The 19,319-nt window shown below is 33.3% G+C and overlaps 2 protein-coding genes across 4 annotated transcripts; one reads left to right on the top strand and one right to left on the bottom strand.

Moving 5' to 3' along the window:
• The first annotated feature begins 1,730 nt into the window (after positions 1–1,730).
• LOC112727227 (GPI mannosyltransferase 1) lies at positions 1,731–5,555 on the top strand. The gene is made up of 5 exons (XM_025776903.3): positions 1,731–1,948; positions 2,672–2,977; positions 3,510–3,691; positions 4,372–4,904; positions 5,185–5,555. Exons 2-5 carry the CDS (start codon positions 2,673–2,675, stop codon positions 5,497–5,499), a joined length of 1,335 nt encoding a protein of 444 aa, XP_025632688.1. The 5' UTR covers positions 1,731–1,948; position 2,672; the 3' UTR covers positions 5,500–5,555.
• Positions 5,556–6,044: 489 nt separating this feature from the next.
• LOC112727225 (putative pentatricopeptide repeat-containing protein At1g56570) lies at positions 6,045–11,506 on the bottom strand. 3 transcript variants are annotated; one of them, XM_029290694.2, is made up of 6 exons: positions 10,972–11,506; positions 10,602–10,667; positions 9,267–10,082; positions 7,163–8,873; positions 6,399–6,633; positions 6,045–6,308 (listed from the first exon to the last, which is right to left on the bottom strand). In XM_029290694.2, the coding sequence occupies exons 3-4, from the start codon at positions 9,879–9,881 to the stop codon at positions 7,662–7,664; spliced, it is 1,827 nt and encodes a 608-aa protein (XP_029146527.1). In that variant the 5' UTR covers positions 9,882–10,082; positions 10,602–10,667; positions 10,972–11,506; the 3' UTR covers positions 6,045–6,308; positions 6,399–6,633; positions 7,163–7,661. The 3 variants fall into 3 exon arrangements, 2 of the variants coding, with proteins under 2 accessions (XP_029146527.1, XP_029146528.1); XM_029290695.2 differs by having other exon boundaries at positions 10,610–10,667; positions 10,972–11,470; XR_011868434.1 differs by lacking the exons at positions 6,045–6,308; positions 7,163–8,873; positions 9,267–10,082 and having other exon boundaries at positions 6,421–6,633.
• Between the last annotated feature and the right edge of the window lie 7,813 nt (positions 11,507–19,319).

The raw sequence follows: 19,319 nt of genomic DNA, 5'->3' as shown, positions 1-19,319 counted from the left end.
ATAGACTACTTTACCCTTATTAGTCATCTGTTTAGTATTTAAAGTGTATTTTACATCACTTTTCACATATCATACACCATTCACATTTTTCCATTGTATTTTCTCTTCAGCATGAGTTTCTAAACCTCCTAGGTTGAGGGGAGGAGCCCTGCTAAATCCTATGAATTAATAAAAGTATTACTGTTTCTCTTCAATCTGTGTTTGATCAATTCAAAGATGTATATTCATTCTTCATCAATATGAATGCGTTGAACTGGTATAAGGTTATCACATTCTACATTGGTTCAGAGTGCGTCTTTCATCGGACAATGATGAACCACCAGCTTGAATATACGTCTCTTAGATGGCTAATCCACGATTTCGTTGGGGACTTCTCGAGACATCAGTTCAGCCAATTTACTGGGAGATTAGGGTCTCTGTGATAGAGGCTAGAATCCTAAGAAGCTTCACCCTCAATCAAAATGGATCCGCACTGAACCTGGGGTTCAGATCTGGAGGAGTATTGGTAGCTGCTCAAACCAGTGTCAATCACATACAGCCTGCCATTGAAGAAATCATTCACAAACAGAGAAGACAGTAATACCAGAGTTAGTTCAAAAAGGCTAAGCAACTCCAATCCTCAATTATAACCATTCTACTAATTTCACTACCTTATACCCTTCTCTCATATTTCTTTTACTGATTCCATTCAAATTCACAATCAAACTGCATTCAAACATAATCAACCTTCTAATCTGTCTGACTAAGACCTGTAAGATAACCATAGCTTGATTTAAGCCAACAATCTTCGTGAGATCGACCCTGACTCGCTCAGGTATTACTTGAACGACCCAGTGCACTTGCTGGTACAGTTGTACGAAAATGTAGAGATTCGTGCACTAATTACTAACCAAAATCCAAATAATCAATGTACAACCTAAAGTTCAAAGTTCAGCAACATCATTTACATCCTCAGTCAATGAGTAGTACTAAGGAATCTTTTTGCTAGAATAAATGAAGTGGAATGATTCACTTAGGCATGGAAAAAGCCATATTTATGAGTGAAAATTCAGATGCAGTTAAATTCATGTAAAAGTTATAGTTGAGAGTTGTTAAATAATTTAATAGATTTGACTAAATTATCATTTAACAACTTTTAACTATCAACTTCACGTAAAATTAACTATACCTGAGTTTTTATATTTCAAAAATTCTTAAAAAATTCTTATCATCAAAATAGAACTCAGTTCACCATAATTGTTTTAAAATATTTTAATGTCTTTTTTAATTATATAAATCATGTTTGATAATTTTTTGTATTAATAAATAATAATATATATTATTTTTAAATTTATATAAAAAATATAGATTAAAAATAATATTAAATACGCTGACATAATTGTATTTGAGTCTGTTTAGGTCTTTTTTAAAAAAAAATTTATTTTTTATTAAAATACATTTAAATAAAAAAAACATGTCGAACAAGTGCTGATAAATGATGCTGGGTTGGTTTATTTTGTAATGGTTTGGCGAGGTTTAAATTTTTTTTAGTTTTATGGTTATTTCTTTGAGCAGTTCTAAATCCTTAATCTTATTTTCTGTGTTTTGGGCTTGGCCTTGGACCAGCATGGATGACCGGACTCGAACAACCAGAACCCGCCCGAAACCATATACCCTGAAACCCGACCCACCTTTACTGGTTCCCTGAAACCCGAAACCATAAGGCCCCTTCTGCTTCGTTCCACCCGTTCCTCTTCGCTGCCGTTGAGCTCGAAGATGCCGTCGTTGCCGGAGTGAAAGCTCCGCCGTTGCTGGGTTGTCGTTGCCTTGTCCGAAGCCGCCAGGTTGCCGTCGCTGATGTCGCGCTTTGGTGCCTCCGTTCCTCTTCGTTGACGGTGAAGTAGCAGATCCAACCCAAAGGCTCCTCTGGATCCTCATATTTGCCATAGCAATCTATTGAAATTCTATGGTAATCCCAGTAACATAACATTCTAAACTGAATTGTCTTTTTCATTTCTCTATTCTCAATTTCTCATCTTAAAGTTGTTTCTTAATTGCACCTTAACTGTTTGATAAAATGCCTTGGTGTGTTTGGATATATATGAACTTTAAGCTGCATTGCCTTATTCCAATTGCCGATTAACTATGACAGAAGACTGCAAGTTTAAGAGCACTTTGATGCCAATAGAAAGCAATAGTGGTTAGCAAGGGTGCAATTTTTAACAAGCACTTTGGAATGAGTTATTACCACTAGTTCTAAAGTTATAGCTGTTAGCAAGGTGCAACTTTATTTCCATATAGTTTCTCTGATTCGCATCTAGTACAAGGGCTGCTCCCATTACTGGTGCCATAGGTCGCGATGTTAGGTCCATTGATCCTTAAGGTGATACTAGTTCAATTTAAACCAACAATCTTGATTAACAAAACTGAAACAAAATCAAATCATGACAAATTTGAACTGATTGAATTACTAGTTATACTAATTAGATCCCACAGTGCCACAAGAAATGATAAATCATCTGGAAGAGACAAAGGTAGTATCTTCTATTAAAATCCACTGTGGCCATAATGATAATGGCAAAGTCAATGTTTTCAGCTTGTTGCTAAGATATCTGAGGCAACCTTATGTGTACTTGAAGATGTATAGTTGATTAACTGTGTTACTATTGACCATCTTTTTTTAATTTGTCAGCATGATTAATCTTTCAGCTATGCGATCATTGGATTTTACGTCACTGCTTCTATTCTCTGCCATTTTTCGTGTTATTTTAATTATATATGGAGAGTGGCAAGATGCTCATATGGAGGTTAATTATACCGATGTTGATTACCTAGTATTTTCTGATGCTGCGTCTTTAATGGCTTCGGGTGATTCCCCTTATAAGAGGACCACATATGGCTATTCCCCCTTGCTTGCATTTCTTCTCATTCCTAATTCATTAATCCATCGATCTTGGGGAAGGTTTATCTTCTCAGCTTCAGGTATGGATTTAGTTTTGTGCAGATAATTATGTCTTGTGTAGTGTATATTAGATGATGTTTAACATAGATTCTTTTTTTGTTCAGCCAATTTTTCCTTTTATAGGAAGTAGAAAAATAAAAATTAATTCTTTCAAAATAGAGATGGAACTCTCTTATAGCTTATTGCATCAGAAATATGGTTATTACAATGTTGGAGTCACAATTATGAGAAATTTCCTTTTTAGGCCCCTCTTAGTTATAAATGCTTAGTTAGGATTTAGTATAAATAAATAGAAGGGATAAGGTTGAAACAAGAGATGTTTTGTCATTTGGTTATTCTTTTGTAGAGAATGTCAGATCCCTGAATTGAATAAACAATAACAATTTTACACCATTTTTTTTACTTTCTAGTTTCTTCCTATCTCTGAGCCAGTCCTGGTATTGCCCTTATTTTAACATTTGTAATTAACTACTTTAAATTGAGTCTAGATTAACTCTTTATAGAAATCCTGTGTTGAATAATTCTCCAAACATTAGACCTAACCATAAATATCATGTCTAAAATGCAGATTGCTGGTGGGATATTTTATCCATTTTATTCTACAGCAGAGGAAGGTACCCAGAAAACTCTGCAACTATTGTGTCATGACATGGCTCTTCAATCCATTTACTTTCACCATAGGGACGCATGGGAACTGTGAACCTGTTGTTTGTGCCATGATATTGTGGACAATTATCTGTCTTATGAAAGGTACAGTTCTACTTCTCTATGATGTAAATAGTGTAATGAGTATAGATTGTCAATCTTTTAATCTGTAATCCTTTCTATGTTCTAACATGTGGCTATTATGTTTGATCCACTGGTAGAGCTATATTTTGGCCATTTATCTTGATATAAGAAAAATCAGTTTTCACAAATAGGTTTTACATTCTGCGTTTCGGTGACTCTTCACAAATATTTTGACCCTAACTTTCAATAAAATGACAAGAATCAATAAAAAAAAATAAAGAAATGAATAAATAAAATAGTAAGTCAAATTTTCAACATGTATATAGTAAAAAGCCTGATTTTTATTTTTTTAAATGGACAATGATAATAATAATCTTCACTTTTTGACCCTGTTCGATTTTAAATATCTCCTTCCAATCATTCTGAAAGCTAAATAAACTGCAGTATATAATTGATGTTGTATTTGGTGGAATAGGGGATCAGAAAACAGCCTTCTAGCTACGTTTTAATTCGACTTTTGCCTTTCCTCTGTTGATAATTTATGTTAGAGCCTTGCATTTTTTATTATTAAGTTCAAATTCTGTTGATGCTTCAAAGCAACATATTTTTGTAAAAGGTATACAATATTCGATATTTGCATGTCTTTTGAAGACTTCATTGTATGCTTTGGTGCCTTATCTTTTTCCTCCCACATTTTACAGGTAATCTGTTGCAGTCAGCATTTTGGCATGGACTTATTGTCCATTTCAGGATTTATCCCATAATTTATGCCGTCCCTATTGTCCTGGTTTTTTATCCAAATTTCTTCCCATCCAATCGGAAACCTATCCTAGAGAACTGGACTGCTGCTCAAGCAGAAAGACTCAATGATGGGAATTGCTTGTGTTCCTTACATAATCTCTTAAAATGCATATTTACAAGGAAGAGGCTGATGTTTGGACTGGTTTCGGCAGCGGTTTTCTTCTTATTTACTGGTTTGTCCTATTATTTATATGGATGGGAATTCCTACATGAGGCATTACTATACCACCTTACTAGAACAGACCCAAGGCACAACTTCTCCATCTATTTCTATCACATCTATCTTCACTATGGTTATGATATTTCAGTGGTGGAGAAGCTTATCTCATTTTTGCCACAGTTCATGGTGCAGCTGGTTCTTATTTTCTGTTTTGCAAAGGATTTGCCATTCTGTCTATTTGCTCAGACTGTAGCATTTGTAGCATTCAACAAGGTTTGCACTTAAATTTTCCACTAATTCTTATTCCCATTTAATTGTTTGCAAGGACTTTGGTATATTAGATTTTTTATATGATGCACAACTTTGTCTCTATTGGGAACTATGTTGTACACTTAAATCATAAAATTAATATACCTTTTGCAATTTGCAAGCGATAATATCTAAAAATATAGAATATTTGAAAGAATATTGTGCTATTTTATTCCAGTTTAGAGTAATTAAGTTAATGCTCAAGACCATGAGTGCACTAATAAATGCTTTTTTTATTTTGCAGGTGATAACTGCACAGTATTTTGTATGGTTCTTTTGCTTGTTGCCTCTGATATTACCATGGAGCAAAATGAAGCTTAAATGGGATGGCACGCTTTGCATTCTTTCATGGATGGGAGCTCAGGTCCATTGGCTAATGTGGGGTTATCTGCTTGAGTTCAAGGGTATAAACGTATTCTTAGAGCTTTGGGTGGCAAGCTTAGTGTTTCATGCAGCTAATGTTTTCATCCTTACATTGGTTATTCGCCACCATACATTTTCTTCATTTTTCCTAGGTTTAGAGGATGTCAAGTCCAAAAATGTTGCTAAACTTGAATGAGTGACTTTCTAAGTGTCATCTGTCATTAAAAATTCTTATTGTTATTGCTTTCGTTATCTCGGTTTTGCTTCAGTAATTGAACTTCATTAGATTTGGAGGGGAGGTAACTTTGTTAAAATATGGCAATGCATTATGCTAATATGCTATCTAAGAATCCTTGCTGAAGTCTAGCTCTCTAGAAAGACACTCCAACAGATGGTTCTACAATGAATGATGGGGCGGGGTGGCAAAATGGGCTAAGACCTCTAGACCCAGCTGTTGGCCGGCGGTCAAAATGGGCTAAGACCTCTAGACCCAGCTGTTGGCCGGCCTAAACCGCCGGAAAAGCATCCCACTGAAAACCCACACTGCCTAACCTGCCGGAACAATCTTACATACACAAGACGAGAGAATGCATCGATTCAAGAACTAGAAATTTAACTTTATCTGCAAGCATTATTGTTGAATTCCATAAGAGGCCAAAACTTTTTTTCGCCCTATACAAATGTCACTAACAACGTGTTTGATCGTCTATTTCATGAAACCCTAGAATCTCATACAGCCCATTAGAAAAGCATACAGAGCCAGCTTTCATATAACCATGTAATGTACATTATTCATGCAATCCCAGTTGCATCTCATTCATCATTGTGTTCTTAGCAAGATACTATCACATATAAGCATAAATCACCATACATGAGAACCAAACTACTGCTTAATTTCTGACAGAAAGAGGGGAAATAGAGCAATTATAGTGTTCCAAAAAAAAAATCCATCGCTCGACCGCCTTCAGGCTCTGAATTCCTCATGCTATGACTTGTTCATGCTTTCTGCAGATGACAAATAGAAAATATATAAGGCCTGAATCAAATGAGATGGAAAGAAGAGATGTAAGGTTGCACATGGGGGGCATGTCTAACCTGCATCGGAAGGTACAATTTGAATTACGGTGGTAGTTCCTCTTCAGAAACAAGCGATCGGAGAAATATATCCTTCTCAGGCGACAGTTTGCATGCGCTGAACCCGCGGCGTCTCCATATAATTTGTGCCATATGCTCTCTTCGTGAAGTCCGCTAAATTCAACTGGATTTGATTCCACCCATCATCCATTCTAAGCGGCATGGTGCAAATGTATGGCTTAACTCTAGTGACAGCCTGTAACATACAAAATAGTTCATCACTTGGGATGCATATCTGAACAGTAATTCATACAGAACAAGGCATACAAAATAGTTCATCACTTGGGATGCATATCTGAACAGTAATTCATACAGAACAAGGCATCTATGCTTGAAGATGCAAGGTGTTTACTTCCGAAAACCGGTGACCATGAGATTTGCTTTCAAAGAAAATGCAACAGTATAAATAAGCAAATATATCTTTTTAGTAGTAATTATCATCATCATTATCATTGATTGAGCTTAAAAATGATCGCTTCGTATTAAATAACTGCCTTTAGCAAGCTATTGAATCATGAAAACATCAAAAATCTAGTATAAAAAATTAATAACAATAGCTAAAAAATACAATGTGCAATATGCACATAACAAGAAGGGTATTTTTTACCCATTGTATACATGTATGAATGGCATAAAACAAGGAGTGTGATTCCTAATTTCATTTCCCCATCAAATCACAATCAGAATGAGACAGTCATCCCTATTCAGTAATAACTAATAACTACCTCTTCATCTTTCTTGATCAGCATCAAATATCATTTGATTCTAAGTATACAAATATCTAAGCTCACAAATCTCATGCAAAATTCCTTGCCATTATTTGCCTTCCTCTTTAGTCTGTAGCATTTGTAGAGCTTAGGACCCTGACTTGTTAGAAACTTAGCAATGCAAGAAAGGGAACAATTTTCGTTTTGTTTGCTGTTGGAAAGATTCCACATCTTCCTACTTTTGTCTTCTCTCTTCCAATAAATTATTCTTGCATCCCCGAGAGCAAGAAAGAACAGAACTTAATCAAAAGATAACCTGCTCTTCTTCCAATTAATTTTCTGTTGATTTCTATTTTCTAAACTAATCGAAGCAACTCTCTCTGCTAAAACATGTAAAATGCCGGACTCTTTCCGGTTTCTTATGAACAAGTTGATTGAGATAGCAAGAATTGAACCAAATGAGCTGCTATGAACAGCTGAGCATTCGGCAATGACATATTAACCATATGGCTTGTGTTCAAACCTCATTTTCTTGGTCATGTACAAAGCAATCTAAGTCAAGTGTATATCCAAAATCTTTCATATGCGTAATCAATACTTCCAAAACTTCAACAATCTGCTCATTTGAAGAAACAAATTCACCTCCAACAACAAAACTGTAAACCTGGTTTTTCAATTCAATCCAGCTCATCCCTGCCTCTTTCTTATTTTTAATACCTCTCATAAGCTTCCTTAAGCAGGCAACACCAGTCCAGTTACCTTCAGCAGCAAAAAAATTTGATAAAAGCACATAAGTTCCTGCCCTATTTGGCTTCATTTCCAACATCCTTGAAGCTGCCAGTTTGCCTATACTTCGTTGTTTATGAGCTTTACAAGCCCCAAGAAGGGCAACCCATATAGATTCATCCGGCTTAAAAGGCATATTCTCTATTAGTTGATAAGCTTCCTTTACTCTACCAGCACGCCCAAGCAGATCAACTACACATCCATATATCTCTTGATCGGGTGCAACATTATAAAATCTTGTCAATAGTCTAAAATATCTCAGGCCCTCATCCACTAGTCCGGCATGGCTACAAGCACTCAGAACTGCCATGAGCACTATCCTATCAGGTTTGATACCTGATCTGACCATCTCATTGAATAATTTAGTAGCTTCTTTTCCATGCCCATGAGCCCCATATCCAATCATCATGGAAGTCCAGGAGACCAAATTTTTGCATGGCATCTGGCTAAATATTTTATGTGAATCTGTTATATTTCCACACTTTCCATACATGTCAATAAGGGCATTGGATAATGCCAAGTTGTTATTGAAGCCTCTACGAAAAATTCCCCCATGAAGCTGCTGCCCACAATACAGAAACGCTAAGTTACCACATGCAGCTACCACACTGGTGAATGTGAAGCAATTTGGACTAAAACCTTCAGATACCATTTGAGAAAAGATGCAGAATGATTGTTTAGGATCCAATGTCTCAAAACCAGCTATCAAGGTATTCCATGTGATAGTATCTTTCTGACTCATTTCAAAGAATAATTGCTTTGCCTCACATGCTGAACAAGACTTGAAATACATGTCCAGTATAGAATTCATGACAGGAAGATTGGACTCAAATCCATGATTAATCACTGCAGCATGTACCTGCTTGCCCAAATTACCCAAGCCAGTAGATGCACAAGCTCTAACAGCAATTGAAAAGCTGAAGGGGCTCAGCTCTCCTTCCTCCTGTTTATCGCCAAGGAAATATGAAAACCCCATTATACTGAGCTAGTCTCTACCAAGAATTTTAATGTTTTCCTTGAAGTTCCTCTAAGGTGAGTTTATCTCGCAAATGAGAAAATTAGAGGTTACCTACCCTTAATCAATAAATGGTTAATGATTGTGGTTACCTCCTTAGTTTATCACCTTAGAGGAGCCTTAATCTTAACAGAATACATGAATTTTGTAGGATGGAACAAAGTGGTAGAAATCTCACAGCATCCGTTATATGAATACACAATTTAACATTTTGTTGAAAAGAAAAAAAAATGTGTTCTCTATTGTTTTTCTTTGCTGCTATGAGACCCATCTTTTTGAGTAAAACAAACATGGATTTGGAACCAGAAAGTGGGAACCTACCAGAAGCATTTGGCGGAAAGCTCGAAGGCCACCATAAGCATCTCCTCTATGAGTATATCCAGTTATCAACGTTGTCCATGAGACAGCATTCTTCTTAAGGATACTCTCAAAAACCATTCTTGCACTGTCCATGCTACTACAGCAAGTGGCATACACATCCATTAGCGCATTATCAACATATATGGATGACCCTTGAGTACCATTCTTTATAGCCAACCCATGAACCAACTTCCCACACAAAAGCGCACTCAGCCCCTTACATGTCTTCAAAACTGCAGACAAGGTGAACTCGTTAGACCGCATCCCGTATCTCAACATCTCACAGAACACGCTCCACGCACGACCATGGTGGTTGCAAGAATTATAGCCAGTAATCATAGCAGTCCAAGTGACAACATCTCTATGTGACATTTCATCAAACAGCATGCGTGCTTCTTCAATGCACCCCTTATCAAAATATGATTTGATGAGATCAGTGGCTAAACCGGAAATGTCTTTGGGGCAAAACGGTGCAATAGAATTCAATTGGGTGTCATCGGCAAGAGAGTTATGGACAATGGTGGGGATGGGCCGGAAATGGGTTGGGGACAGTAACTTCCTAGTACCAGTCATCATCTTCGTCCTTGTTTATGAAGAGTGACCATAGAAAAAGTTGTTTATTTTTTCAGCATAAGATGATAGAAAAAGTTCTTCATTTTTTCCGTGTAAGATGAAGCAAATAATGACGAAATGTCAACAAAAATGGTTTAATTAATTGGGAGACTGACTTGAACCTAAAGAGCAGAAAGAAGCAGGTAGTTGTAGTACAGACAGTACCTGTTTGTGAAAGCAGGTTTAACGGTTAGGGATGTGTATAACAGCATAAGGAACACCTAAACTATAGTTATTAGAACTGAACCTGAATCAACAGCGATCAGAGTACTGTAGTTATCGGGTCACTAGTTCAACCGTTGGGTGATTAGTTGAACTGGTTGACCCGGTTATAATTAAATAATTATATATAATTTTTTTTTCATAATAGCTAATTTTTATTTTATTATTTTTAAAATTGAATTAATACCACAGAACTAATTTAAATGTCTACCTCAACAACATAGTATAAACTAAAGAGTGTATATAAATGTTAATAAGATTTTAAATCAATATAGAAGAGTCAGACAGAAAAAACAACAGAGATCAGCTAATCATGAGACAAAACACAAAACTCCAATGCACATCTTTAAATCTTTATTTCATTGGTTTCACCTATATCAGCATTCATTCACCGCACTCCCAGACTTCACTTAAGCACTAACATAGTTAAGTTGAGGATTCGACCAAAGGCTGAAAAAGTACCTTACTACCTTATCATCCTCATGAAGCACAATAGAAGGAATTTCTTTATTGATGATCTTGTCAAATCTGTCCATCACAGAATAAAAGTGTAAGGATTTAAACCCTTATAAATTAAACCTCAAGCACAAAAATGGATTGATACAACGACATAATATCTTAAAGTAACAGCAAAATGGTATACACAAGAAAGCAAAAAGAACAAAGAGAACAAAAGATTAAATCAATTAGTTTTACATACAAATACAATTCATGTAAACCTTATTACAAATGAAATCAGCCAGTTTCACATACAAATACAATTAGCCTCAATACATTAAAACATCAAAATCCAGTATAAAAAATTAATAACAATAGCTAAAAAAAATCTCACCTACAGCAGAAGCAGAAAGCCAGAAACAGTCAGGGACGATTTTTCAACTCGGGGAAGTTGCCGTGTTGCACAGCTGCAGAGTAAGCCGCCGGCGAAAGAGAGCAGAGCTTCGGTGGAGGGAGAGCTTAGAAGAGGAGCAGAGCAGAGTCTGCAGATGAGCCAACACGATGACGACGGAGGAAGCAGATCCAGACAAGGCACGAGGCGGAGGCACAGCGGAGGAAAGGCGGCCGGGACGACACTGACGGAGGAGGCACAGTCGCGAAGGAAGCAGAGGCGAGCAAACACTGACGGCGCGAGGACGAGGCAGAGGAGCCGGCGAGGAGAATGACGAGTGACGACCGGCAGTGAGCGTTCAGTGAGTGAGAGAGGTGAGAGCGAGTGTCTGAGTGAAGCTCTGTAAGGTGCGGTGAGTGAGGTGAGAGTGAGTTGAGGCTGGGGATGGTTGGAACTTGGGTGTGCCGTTGAATTGAGGTTTTTCCTTTGTTTTTATTTATTTATTTTTTTTGGTGACTTTCCTTTGTTTTTATTTTCCTATCGTATTGAGGATTTGATATATATAAAAAAACAAAAAACAAAAAAGAAGAAGAAGAACTGAAGAAGAGAGAGACGGTCCGGTGTTTAAAATTGGCCACGTCACCAATTTTCATGAAATCCGAACGTTCAAATCGGTTCTTAGGTAAAAATTAAACACCAAACAAAACACTATAGAATTAACTTTAATACATATATTATATATAATTAGGGTAAAATCCGGACATAGTTCCGAACAAATATTATTCTATTATAAAAATTTATTGATATTTATTTATTAATAATAATAATTGTTGCTTTGAATTTAAAAAAAAAATTCATGTATAAAAAGTTAAAAATTTATGGTATAATGTATAAAATTATTCCATTTTTTATTTCTAAAGGTCAAAATAATCTTATTATTTTTTAGTACATTTTAGTGTATGTTTCTGTACACTCTACGAAATGATACATAAAATTATATAAAAAATTTTATTAAAATTTTATTAAAATATTAAATAAAATATATATATAATAATTATTATTATAAATATTTTATCAAGTTATAATTAAAATTAAATTCTCAAAATTTTTAATATTAAAATATATTAAAAATAATTAGTATTTATTTTAATCAATTTGAGTTTGTTGAATGATCATCTCACTCGTCCACTTAAACAACTATTAGAAGTTAGAATCTCACCTTGTGTGTAGCAATCCATTGGCTAGCAATAAACCCTTAATAAATGGAGCATCAATACGTGGTTAGACTTAGTATGAGTACCCGAATATGCGGGTACCCGATCCGTTCATACCCGATTGTGGAAGGTAATAACTTGACCCGAGTTGGGGCAGATTTTGCTTAGGACAGAGTATGGTCGGGGTTTAGGGTGTACCTGCCCCGTATATATACATATAAACACTTTTTAAAAATTAGGATTTGCCTCACATCATAGATTTAGTGATTCACAACTTCAGTCCTGTTGGGAATAAGTAGTATGACTACAATCCAATCAATCACGTGTCAAATAATTTGTTATCATTATTATATTAAAATATTAATATAATAAGGTCCTTAATTAAATTTAGAGATTTATCATTGTGATAGTGATCATAATATTGAAAGATAAATCTTTTATAATTTAATCTAAATTGTTCTTGGTCATAGGATTATTAAAAAGGACATTAATAATCCGAAAAGATCAATATATATATATATATATATATATATATATATATATATAGATGGTCCATATAGAGATATGACCATTGAACTGACTCACTTTGAGAATTTCTAATGGTTATAATTACCGTATATTTGTCAATAGGATATTCTCAAGATGAACATAGTAATAGAGTTTTCTTTGACCTGCGACTGTCATAGTAATTAACAATGTATTTATTATACTTTGATTCCGGACACCTAATACCCTAGGGTGCTAGTTGAATGGATATTGGGTATAATTTAAATACTTGTAGAATTAACGATTAGTCAATAAGGAATCTGTCAACTCTCGGTAAAGAGTTTGAGCTCTATGATTATAATGACTGAGATGAATAAAACCTTGGTCAAGGGGATTGAATGAATGAAGAAATGAGTTTCTTAGGTCATTCACAGTTCATTATAACAATGGTAACAAGTTAGAGTTTGACAATTAAACCATACTCTAAAGGTTAACCAAGAGTTGAAAAGATGGAAGGAATTATACTTTGTTCTTCTGAGGTTCTTAGTAAAAATAGATTACTTCAAACTATCGGGTCGTTGAGGAGTGTTGCTAGACGCCAACCTTGATTAGTAAATTTAGTATGACTAATTTACTACCCGCTTAGTATTGAACCTATGGGGTCACACACTAACGAGTGTTCTAATCTTTGCTATAGAATTATTTAATTATTATTTTGATTTGATCAAATAAATAATTATATTAATTCAAATGGAATATTATTATATTCTTTGCTAGCACTAAGAATATAATAATATTATGATGATTGAGAATATTAAATGAGATTTGAGAATAATTAGTTATTCTATTTCTAGATTTGGATGAGATCCTAACTGATTCTGTTTTTAAATTGAGTTATGATATGATTCATAAATTTGAAAGATTCAGATTTAGAATTTCAAAATATAATTTAAATTTGAATTAAGATTCAAATTTAAAATCAAGAATAAATCTCATACTATATATATGTATGCCAAGAGTAAAGGAATGACAAACGAGAATAACAAGAGTTTTATTAACTCTACACACATAAACGTATGTGAGCCTGATTCTTGGAGAAGAATTTTATGGCGTGCAAAGAGTTGCAAGAGGTTTCTCAATTTAGATAAGATGTCCATTGGTCAAGGAGTTGACAGCAAAGTTTGGTCTCGGTGTGGATACGCATAGCGCCTTCGTACCATCGAAGGAGAAAGTTTCGTACCATCGAAGGAGAAAGTGATTTTTACTAAAGCGTACACAGGTATTTAAATCTGATCTACTATCTATATATTATTGGAATAAAGTTTAAACACAAAATAGATCTTTAGGATTACTTTATTTTCTTCCACTGCGTGTTATGAACACATGGTAATCCTTTAGTGGTATCAGAACTTTGGCTTTTTGTGTTTAAATTTTATTCCTATTTTTTTTAATTTGTGAATTAATAGGATTAATTCAAAAAAAAATTTAAGCATGCGATGCAGTTATTTCCATTGAGATGGTTTTCTAATAAATTAATACTTAATTTATTTTAATTATTTAATTGTGATTAAATTATCATTCTTTTAATATAAAAGTTATATTTATAATCAAATATTTTGTTTGATTTTATTTATTCATTAAATTTTATTGTGATTTTGATCACAATAAAAGGAATAAGATGCAAAATATCTTTTGTTTGTTTCTTATATCTATAAGTGTATATATAAAGGTCAAATTTGATTTGATAATTTTTTAAGGCTAAACGTTAGTACATGAAAAATCAAATTTTGATTTGATTGATATGTTTTGAACACTATAATTTTAGAAATTAGTTTTTCTAATGTTTTTTATTATAAAGAGCGGCCTGACAACTAGGAGTTTTATTTTTAAGATAATAATCAGTGTATACATTTGATGTATTAAGGATTTAATTTTATATTTTTACCTACACAATCTAGGAGTATAAAATTTAATCCATGAATACTGGTAGAAATTCTCTAACAATGGAGATAAATCCTAAAAGTTAGGAGATTGTCAAAAAAATAAATTTATCTCTTGTTTACAAGGAACAACCTGACAACCAGGAGACTTGTACTCAAATATAAAATTTATTTATGCATATGATGATGTATAAAGAGAATTAATTTTATACTTGAACCTAGACAACCTAGGGGTATAAAATATAATTCAGTTAAATAATTGTCTGACAACCAGATAATTATTTGGGATTATAATTATATGGGATATAATTTAATCGTGTTTATTTGGAATAGGTATGAGTAATAACTTGACAACCAAGATACTCATTCGTGATTCTAAATAATTTTGTCATAAATATAAATTTTCTTGATTTACTTTCATATTTTAAATTTTTAAATATGCCCATTTTTGTGTGGCATACTTGAAAGTAATATATTAAATACAATTTGAGAATTGTATTTTCAAAGGGTTATCATTGAGATGATAAAATTCTCCAATAAAATTAGTTTTGAAATGGTCAGAACTTTTGAAATATTTGTAATATTATTTTACATGGGTTGTTTTGACAACCATAAGTTCTAATTTCAAAGGCATCTTCCCACTATTTATTACTGAACATCTTGAGAAGATGTATGGTGCCCAAAGTAAGATAGTATGACTATCAAAGATTTTATTTAAACTAGTGAGAGTATTGGATAATATATTTTGAATTAAACAACTTTAGAAGTTAGAATGCCATTAGGCAAATGGTTTTAGCGAGAATTGTTCTTGCAAGCATTTTTGGAGATTCATTTTGTTACAAACAATTTATAATTGGCCTTAATATTTGTGATCTTTTTAGAAAAATTCAATATGAGTATTGAGGATGCCAATCAAAATTGCTCTTAAAGGTTGGTTTGACCAATAATAAAAATATTGAGTATTTTTATTATAAGAGTTTTGAAGTAAAATCTCTAATATCTAATTGATATTCTATTGAATAGAGAATGAGATTCTCTTAACGCACAAATACTAGTACTCTTAGCTGAGGATCAGTATTTGTTAAATATTTGGACTACATTTTAGAAATGTTGCTAAATTAACAAATTTTTCACTAAATCAATTTTTTTATCCATATGAGATATGGAAAAGGCATAAGCTGAAACTCAAGAACAGTAGAGTTTGAAGATGTCTTATATGTGTTAAGAGATTGCACAACAATAGAATTGATATTAGGTCCGATAAATAAGATTTATTGGTTACCCTAAAGAAATAATGAGATTATTTTTATCACTCTTCTTATGACAAAATGTCTATGATAAGAGGTTAAACTCTATTTTAGAAAAGGGATTCCATCTTAAAGAAAGAGTGGGAGTACAATTACTTTTATTAGAATTTGTATACCACTCAATAGAGGATATACTTTCTCCTGAAAGTATAAAAGGTTTGATCATCAAACTAACTTTTCGAAAAAGTAGCCTATTTGTATAATGATACAATTCTATAAAGATATATCTAATGGTTACTTAGATTTTTTTTTAATAATCATGGATTATCCTTAAAATAAAATTATGCACTATTGTAGTGGGAGATTTCATGTTTTGAGAAAACGTGATATTTATTATGCACTGGTGTATTTTACAAAAGGTCAAGCAAACATGCTCAAGAGCAAAGGTGTTTAAGGTCAAAATAATTTTGATAAACACAAATGTGCATTGAAAAATTATACACATGATTGATTGGCTCTAGTGCAAGTGGGAGATTATTGTGATAATAGTATGCCCAAGATCCAATCTATCATGATTGGCTCTCGTGCAAGTGGGAGATTGTTGGGAATAAGTAGTATGACCACAATCCAATCAATCACGTGTCAAATAATTTGTTATCATTATTATATTAAAATATTAATATAATAAGGTCTTTAATTAAATTTAGAGATTTATCATTGTGATAGTGATCATAATATTAAGAGATAAATCTTTTATAATTTAATCTAAATTGTTCTTGGTCATAGGATTATTAAAAAGGACATTAATAATCCGAAAAGATCAATATATATATAATGGTCTTCATTGGATGAATATTAATAGATCTCATTTATTAAATTATATATATATATATATATATATATATATATATATATATATATATATATATATATATATGGTGCATATAGAGATATGACCATTGAACTGACTCACTTTGAGAATTTCTAATGGTTATAATTACCGTATATTTGTCAATAGGATATTCTCAAGATGAACATAGTAATAGAGTTTTCTTTGACCTGCGACTGTCATAGTAATTAACAATGTATTTATTATACTTTGATTCCGGACACATAATACCCTAGGGTGCTAGTTGAATGGATATTGGGTATAATTTAAATACTTGTAGAATTAACGATTAGTCAATAAGGAATCCGTCAACTCTCGGTAAAGAGTTTGAGCTCTATGATTATAATGACTGAGATGAATAAAACCTTGGCCAAGGGGATTGAATGAATAAAGAAATGAATTTCTTAGGTCATTCACAGTTCATTATAACAATGGTAACAAGTTAGAGTTTGACAATTAAACCATACTCTAAAGGTTAACCAAGAGCTGGAAAGATGGAAGGAATTATACTTTGTTCTTCTGAGGTTCTTAGTAAAAATAGATTACTTCAAACTATCGGGTCGTTGAGGAGTGTTGCTAGACGCCAACCTTGATTAGTAAATTTAGTATGACTAATTTACTACCCGCTTAGTATTGAACCTATGGGGTCACACACTAACGAGTGTTCTAATCTTTGCTATAGAATTATTTAATTATTATTTTGATTTGATCAAATAAATAATTATATTAATTCAAATGGAATATTATTATATTCTTTGCTAGCACCAAGAATATAATAATATTATGATTGAGAATATTAAATGAGATTTGAGAATAATTAGTTATTTTATTTCTAGATTTGGATGAGATCCTAACTGATTCTGTTTTCAAATTGAGTTATGATATGATTCATAAATTTGAAAGATTCAGATTTAGAATTTCAAGATATGATTTAAATTTGAATTAAGATTCAAATTTAAAATCAAGAATAAATCTCATACTATATATATGTATGCTAAGAGTAAAAGAATGACAGACGAGAATAACAAGAGTTTTATTCCGTTACCTCTACACACATAAACGTATGTGAGCCTGATTCTTGGAGAAGAATTTTATGGCGTGCAAAGAGTTGCAAGAGGTTTCTCAATTTAGATCAGATGTCCATTGGTCAAGGAGTTGACAGCAAAGTTTGGTCTCGGTGTGGATACGCATAGCGCCTTCGTACCATCGAAGGAGAAAGTGATTTTTACTAAAGCGTACACAGGTATTTAAATCTGATCTACTATCTATATATTATTGGAATAAAGTTTAAGCACAAAATAGATCTTTAGGATTACTTTATTTTCTTCCGCTGCGTGTTATGAACACATGGTAATCCTTCAAGTCCATACTCTACAGCCATGCAAGAGAAATCCAGTCATCCTCACCCAGAGTGTTCTTCTTCTCGGCTTCTTCACAAAAAAACCTCATAGCTCCCGTTATCGTTGTTGCTGAGCCCAACACCACCTACCCTGTCACAGCTCCCATCTTCCTTCGCAGCTCATGTTGCCATCGTTGCTTATCCCGTTACCATCGTTGTTGAGTCCGTCGTCACCTTTCTCCTGCCAAGTCCCTTTTCTCTAGGTAAATTTCTCCCTCCTCTTTTTCTCTCTCTCTCTCTCTCATTGTAAGTTTGTTAAGTTCTTCAAGTTCTTCTCTTCTTCTTCCACAGACTCATCACTTAGTCACCGTTGTTATGAGCCCGAGCGTTGCCGTTGTAGTTTTATCTGAGTCTATTACCGAATAAAATAAATTTTTTATTCAAGTTTGGACCAGTTGAAAATAGGCATGCATGATATCATTTGTGCATGTAATTTCTGAATTTTCTAATCCAAATTTGATCTATGTGGTTGAGTATTTTAGTATGGCGATCATCGTGGTTTCATTGCGACACTAATGTGATAAAAGTTATGGTAATTTCATAACTAATATATGAGACAGACCAAATTATTAAAGTAATCAGGGAAATAACAGTCAGATGTGCACATAAAATTTATAAGATGTGATTATCTCAGGAAAATATATATGTATAGCTCAAGCGGAAGATTGTTAGGAAATTATTATTTCTTAATATAGTTATGGGCAATGCATATATTAATTATAATCGCAAATTAAGTAATTTCACATTAAATGACTTATATAACGGTGATCTCATTTATTGTCATATGTTGAATTAAATAAGTCATTATTACTTTTGATTTGGATAAATGAGATTAAAACCATAGATACTATTTTATTTGAGTTTTAGGGTTTAATGAGTGTCACACTCAAATATAAATAATGACTTCAGGATTTTAGTCTCCAATACATCAAACTCGTCTCCGTAACTTTTTTTCCCACAGTGGAGTTGTGATTCAACCCTATTAAGGATACAAAAAGTTTTGGTAGACAAAAATCAAAGAACCACAAAAGCCAAGCTCTCTGATCTCAATCATACTCTCGAACGAAGGGACGCTTCCGCGTTCTCAGTTATATTTTTTAATGATTTAACATGGATAATATTGAGGTTGAGAAATTCTAAAATTTTCAGATAAAATATAATTTTTTTTCAATTAAA

This window comes from Arachis hypogaea, chromosome 12 (assembly GCF_003086295.3).
Source record: "Arachis hypogaea cultivar Tifrunner chromosome 12, arahy.Tifrunner.gnm2.J5K5, whole genome shotgun sequence".
NCBI lineage: Eukaryota > Viridiplantae > Streptophyta > Magnoliopsida > Fabales > Fabaceae > Arachis > Arachis hypogaea.
The sequence above is the reverse complement of the archived record's forward strand: the minus strand, read 5'-3'. Positions and strand labels throughout refer to the sequence as shown.

Excerpts from the sequence above, each read along its gene's own strand:
- LOC112727227 (XM_025776903.3), top strand. The coding sequence starts at position 2,673 with ATGATTAATCTTTCAGCTATGCGATCATTGGATTTTACGTCACTGCTT. Across the intron at positions 2,978-3,509 it reads TCAGGTATGGATTTAGTTTT|ATTGCTGGTGGGATATTTTA; the intron begins GTGCAGATAATT and ends TCTAAAATGCAG. Across the intron at positions 4,905-5,184 it reads CATTTGTAGCATTCAACAAG|GTGATAACTGCACAGTATTT; the intron begins GTTTGCACTTAA and ends TTTATTTTGCAG.
- LOC112727225 (XM_029290694.2), bottom strand. The coding sequence starts at position 9,881 with ATGATGACTGGTACTAGGAAGTTACTGTCCCCAACCCATTTCCGGCCC. Across the intron at positions 8,874-9,266 it reads CTTTCCGCCAAATGCTTCTG|GAGGAAGGAGAGCTGAGCCC; the intron begins GTAGGTTCCCAC and ends GGCGATAAACAG.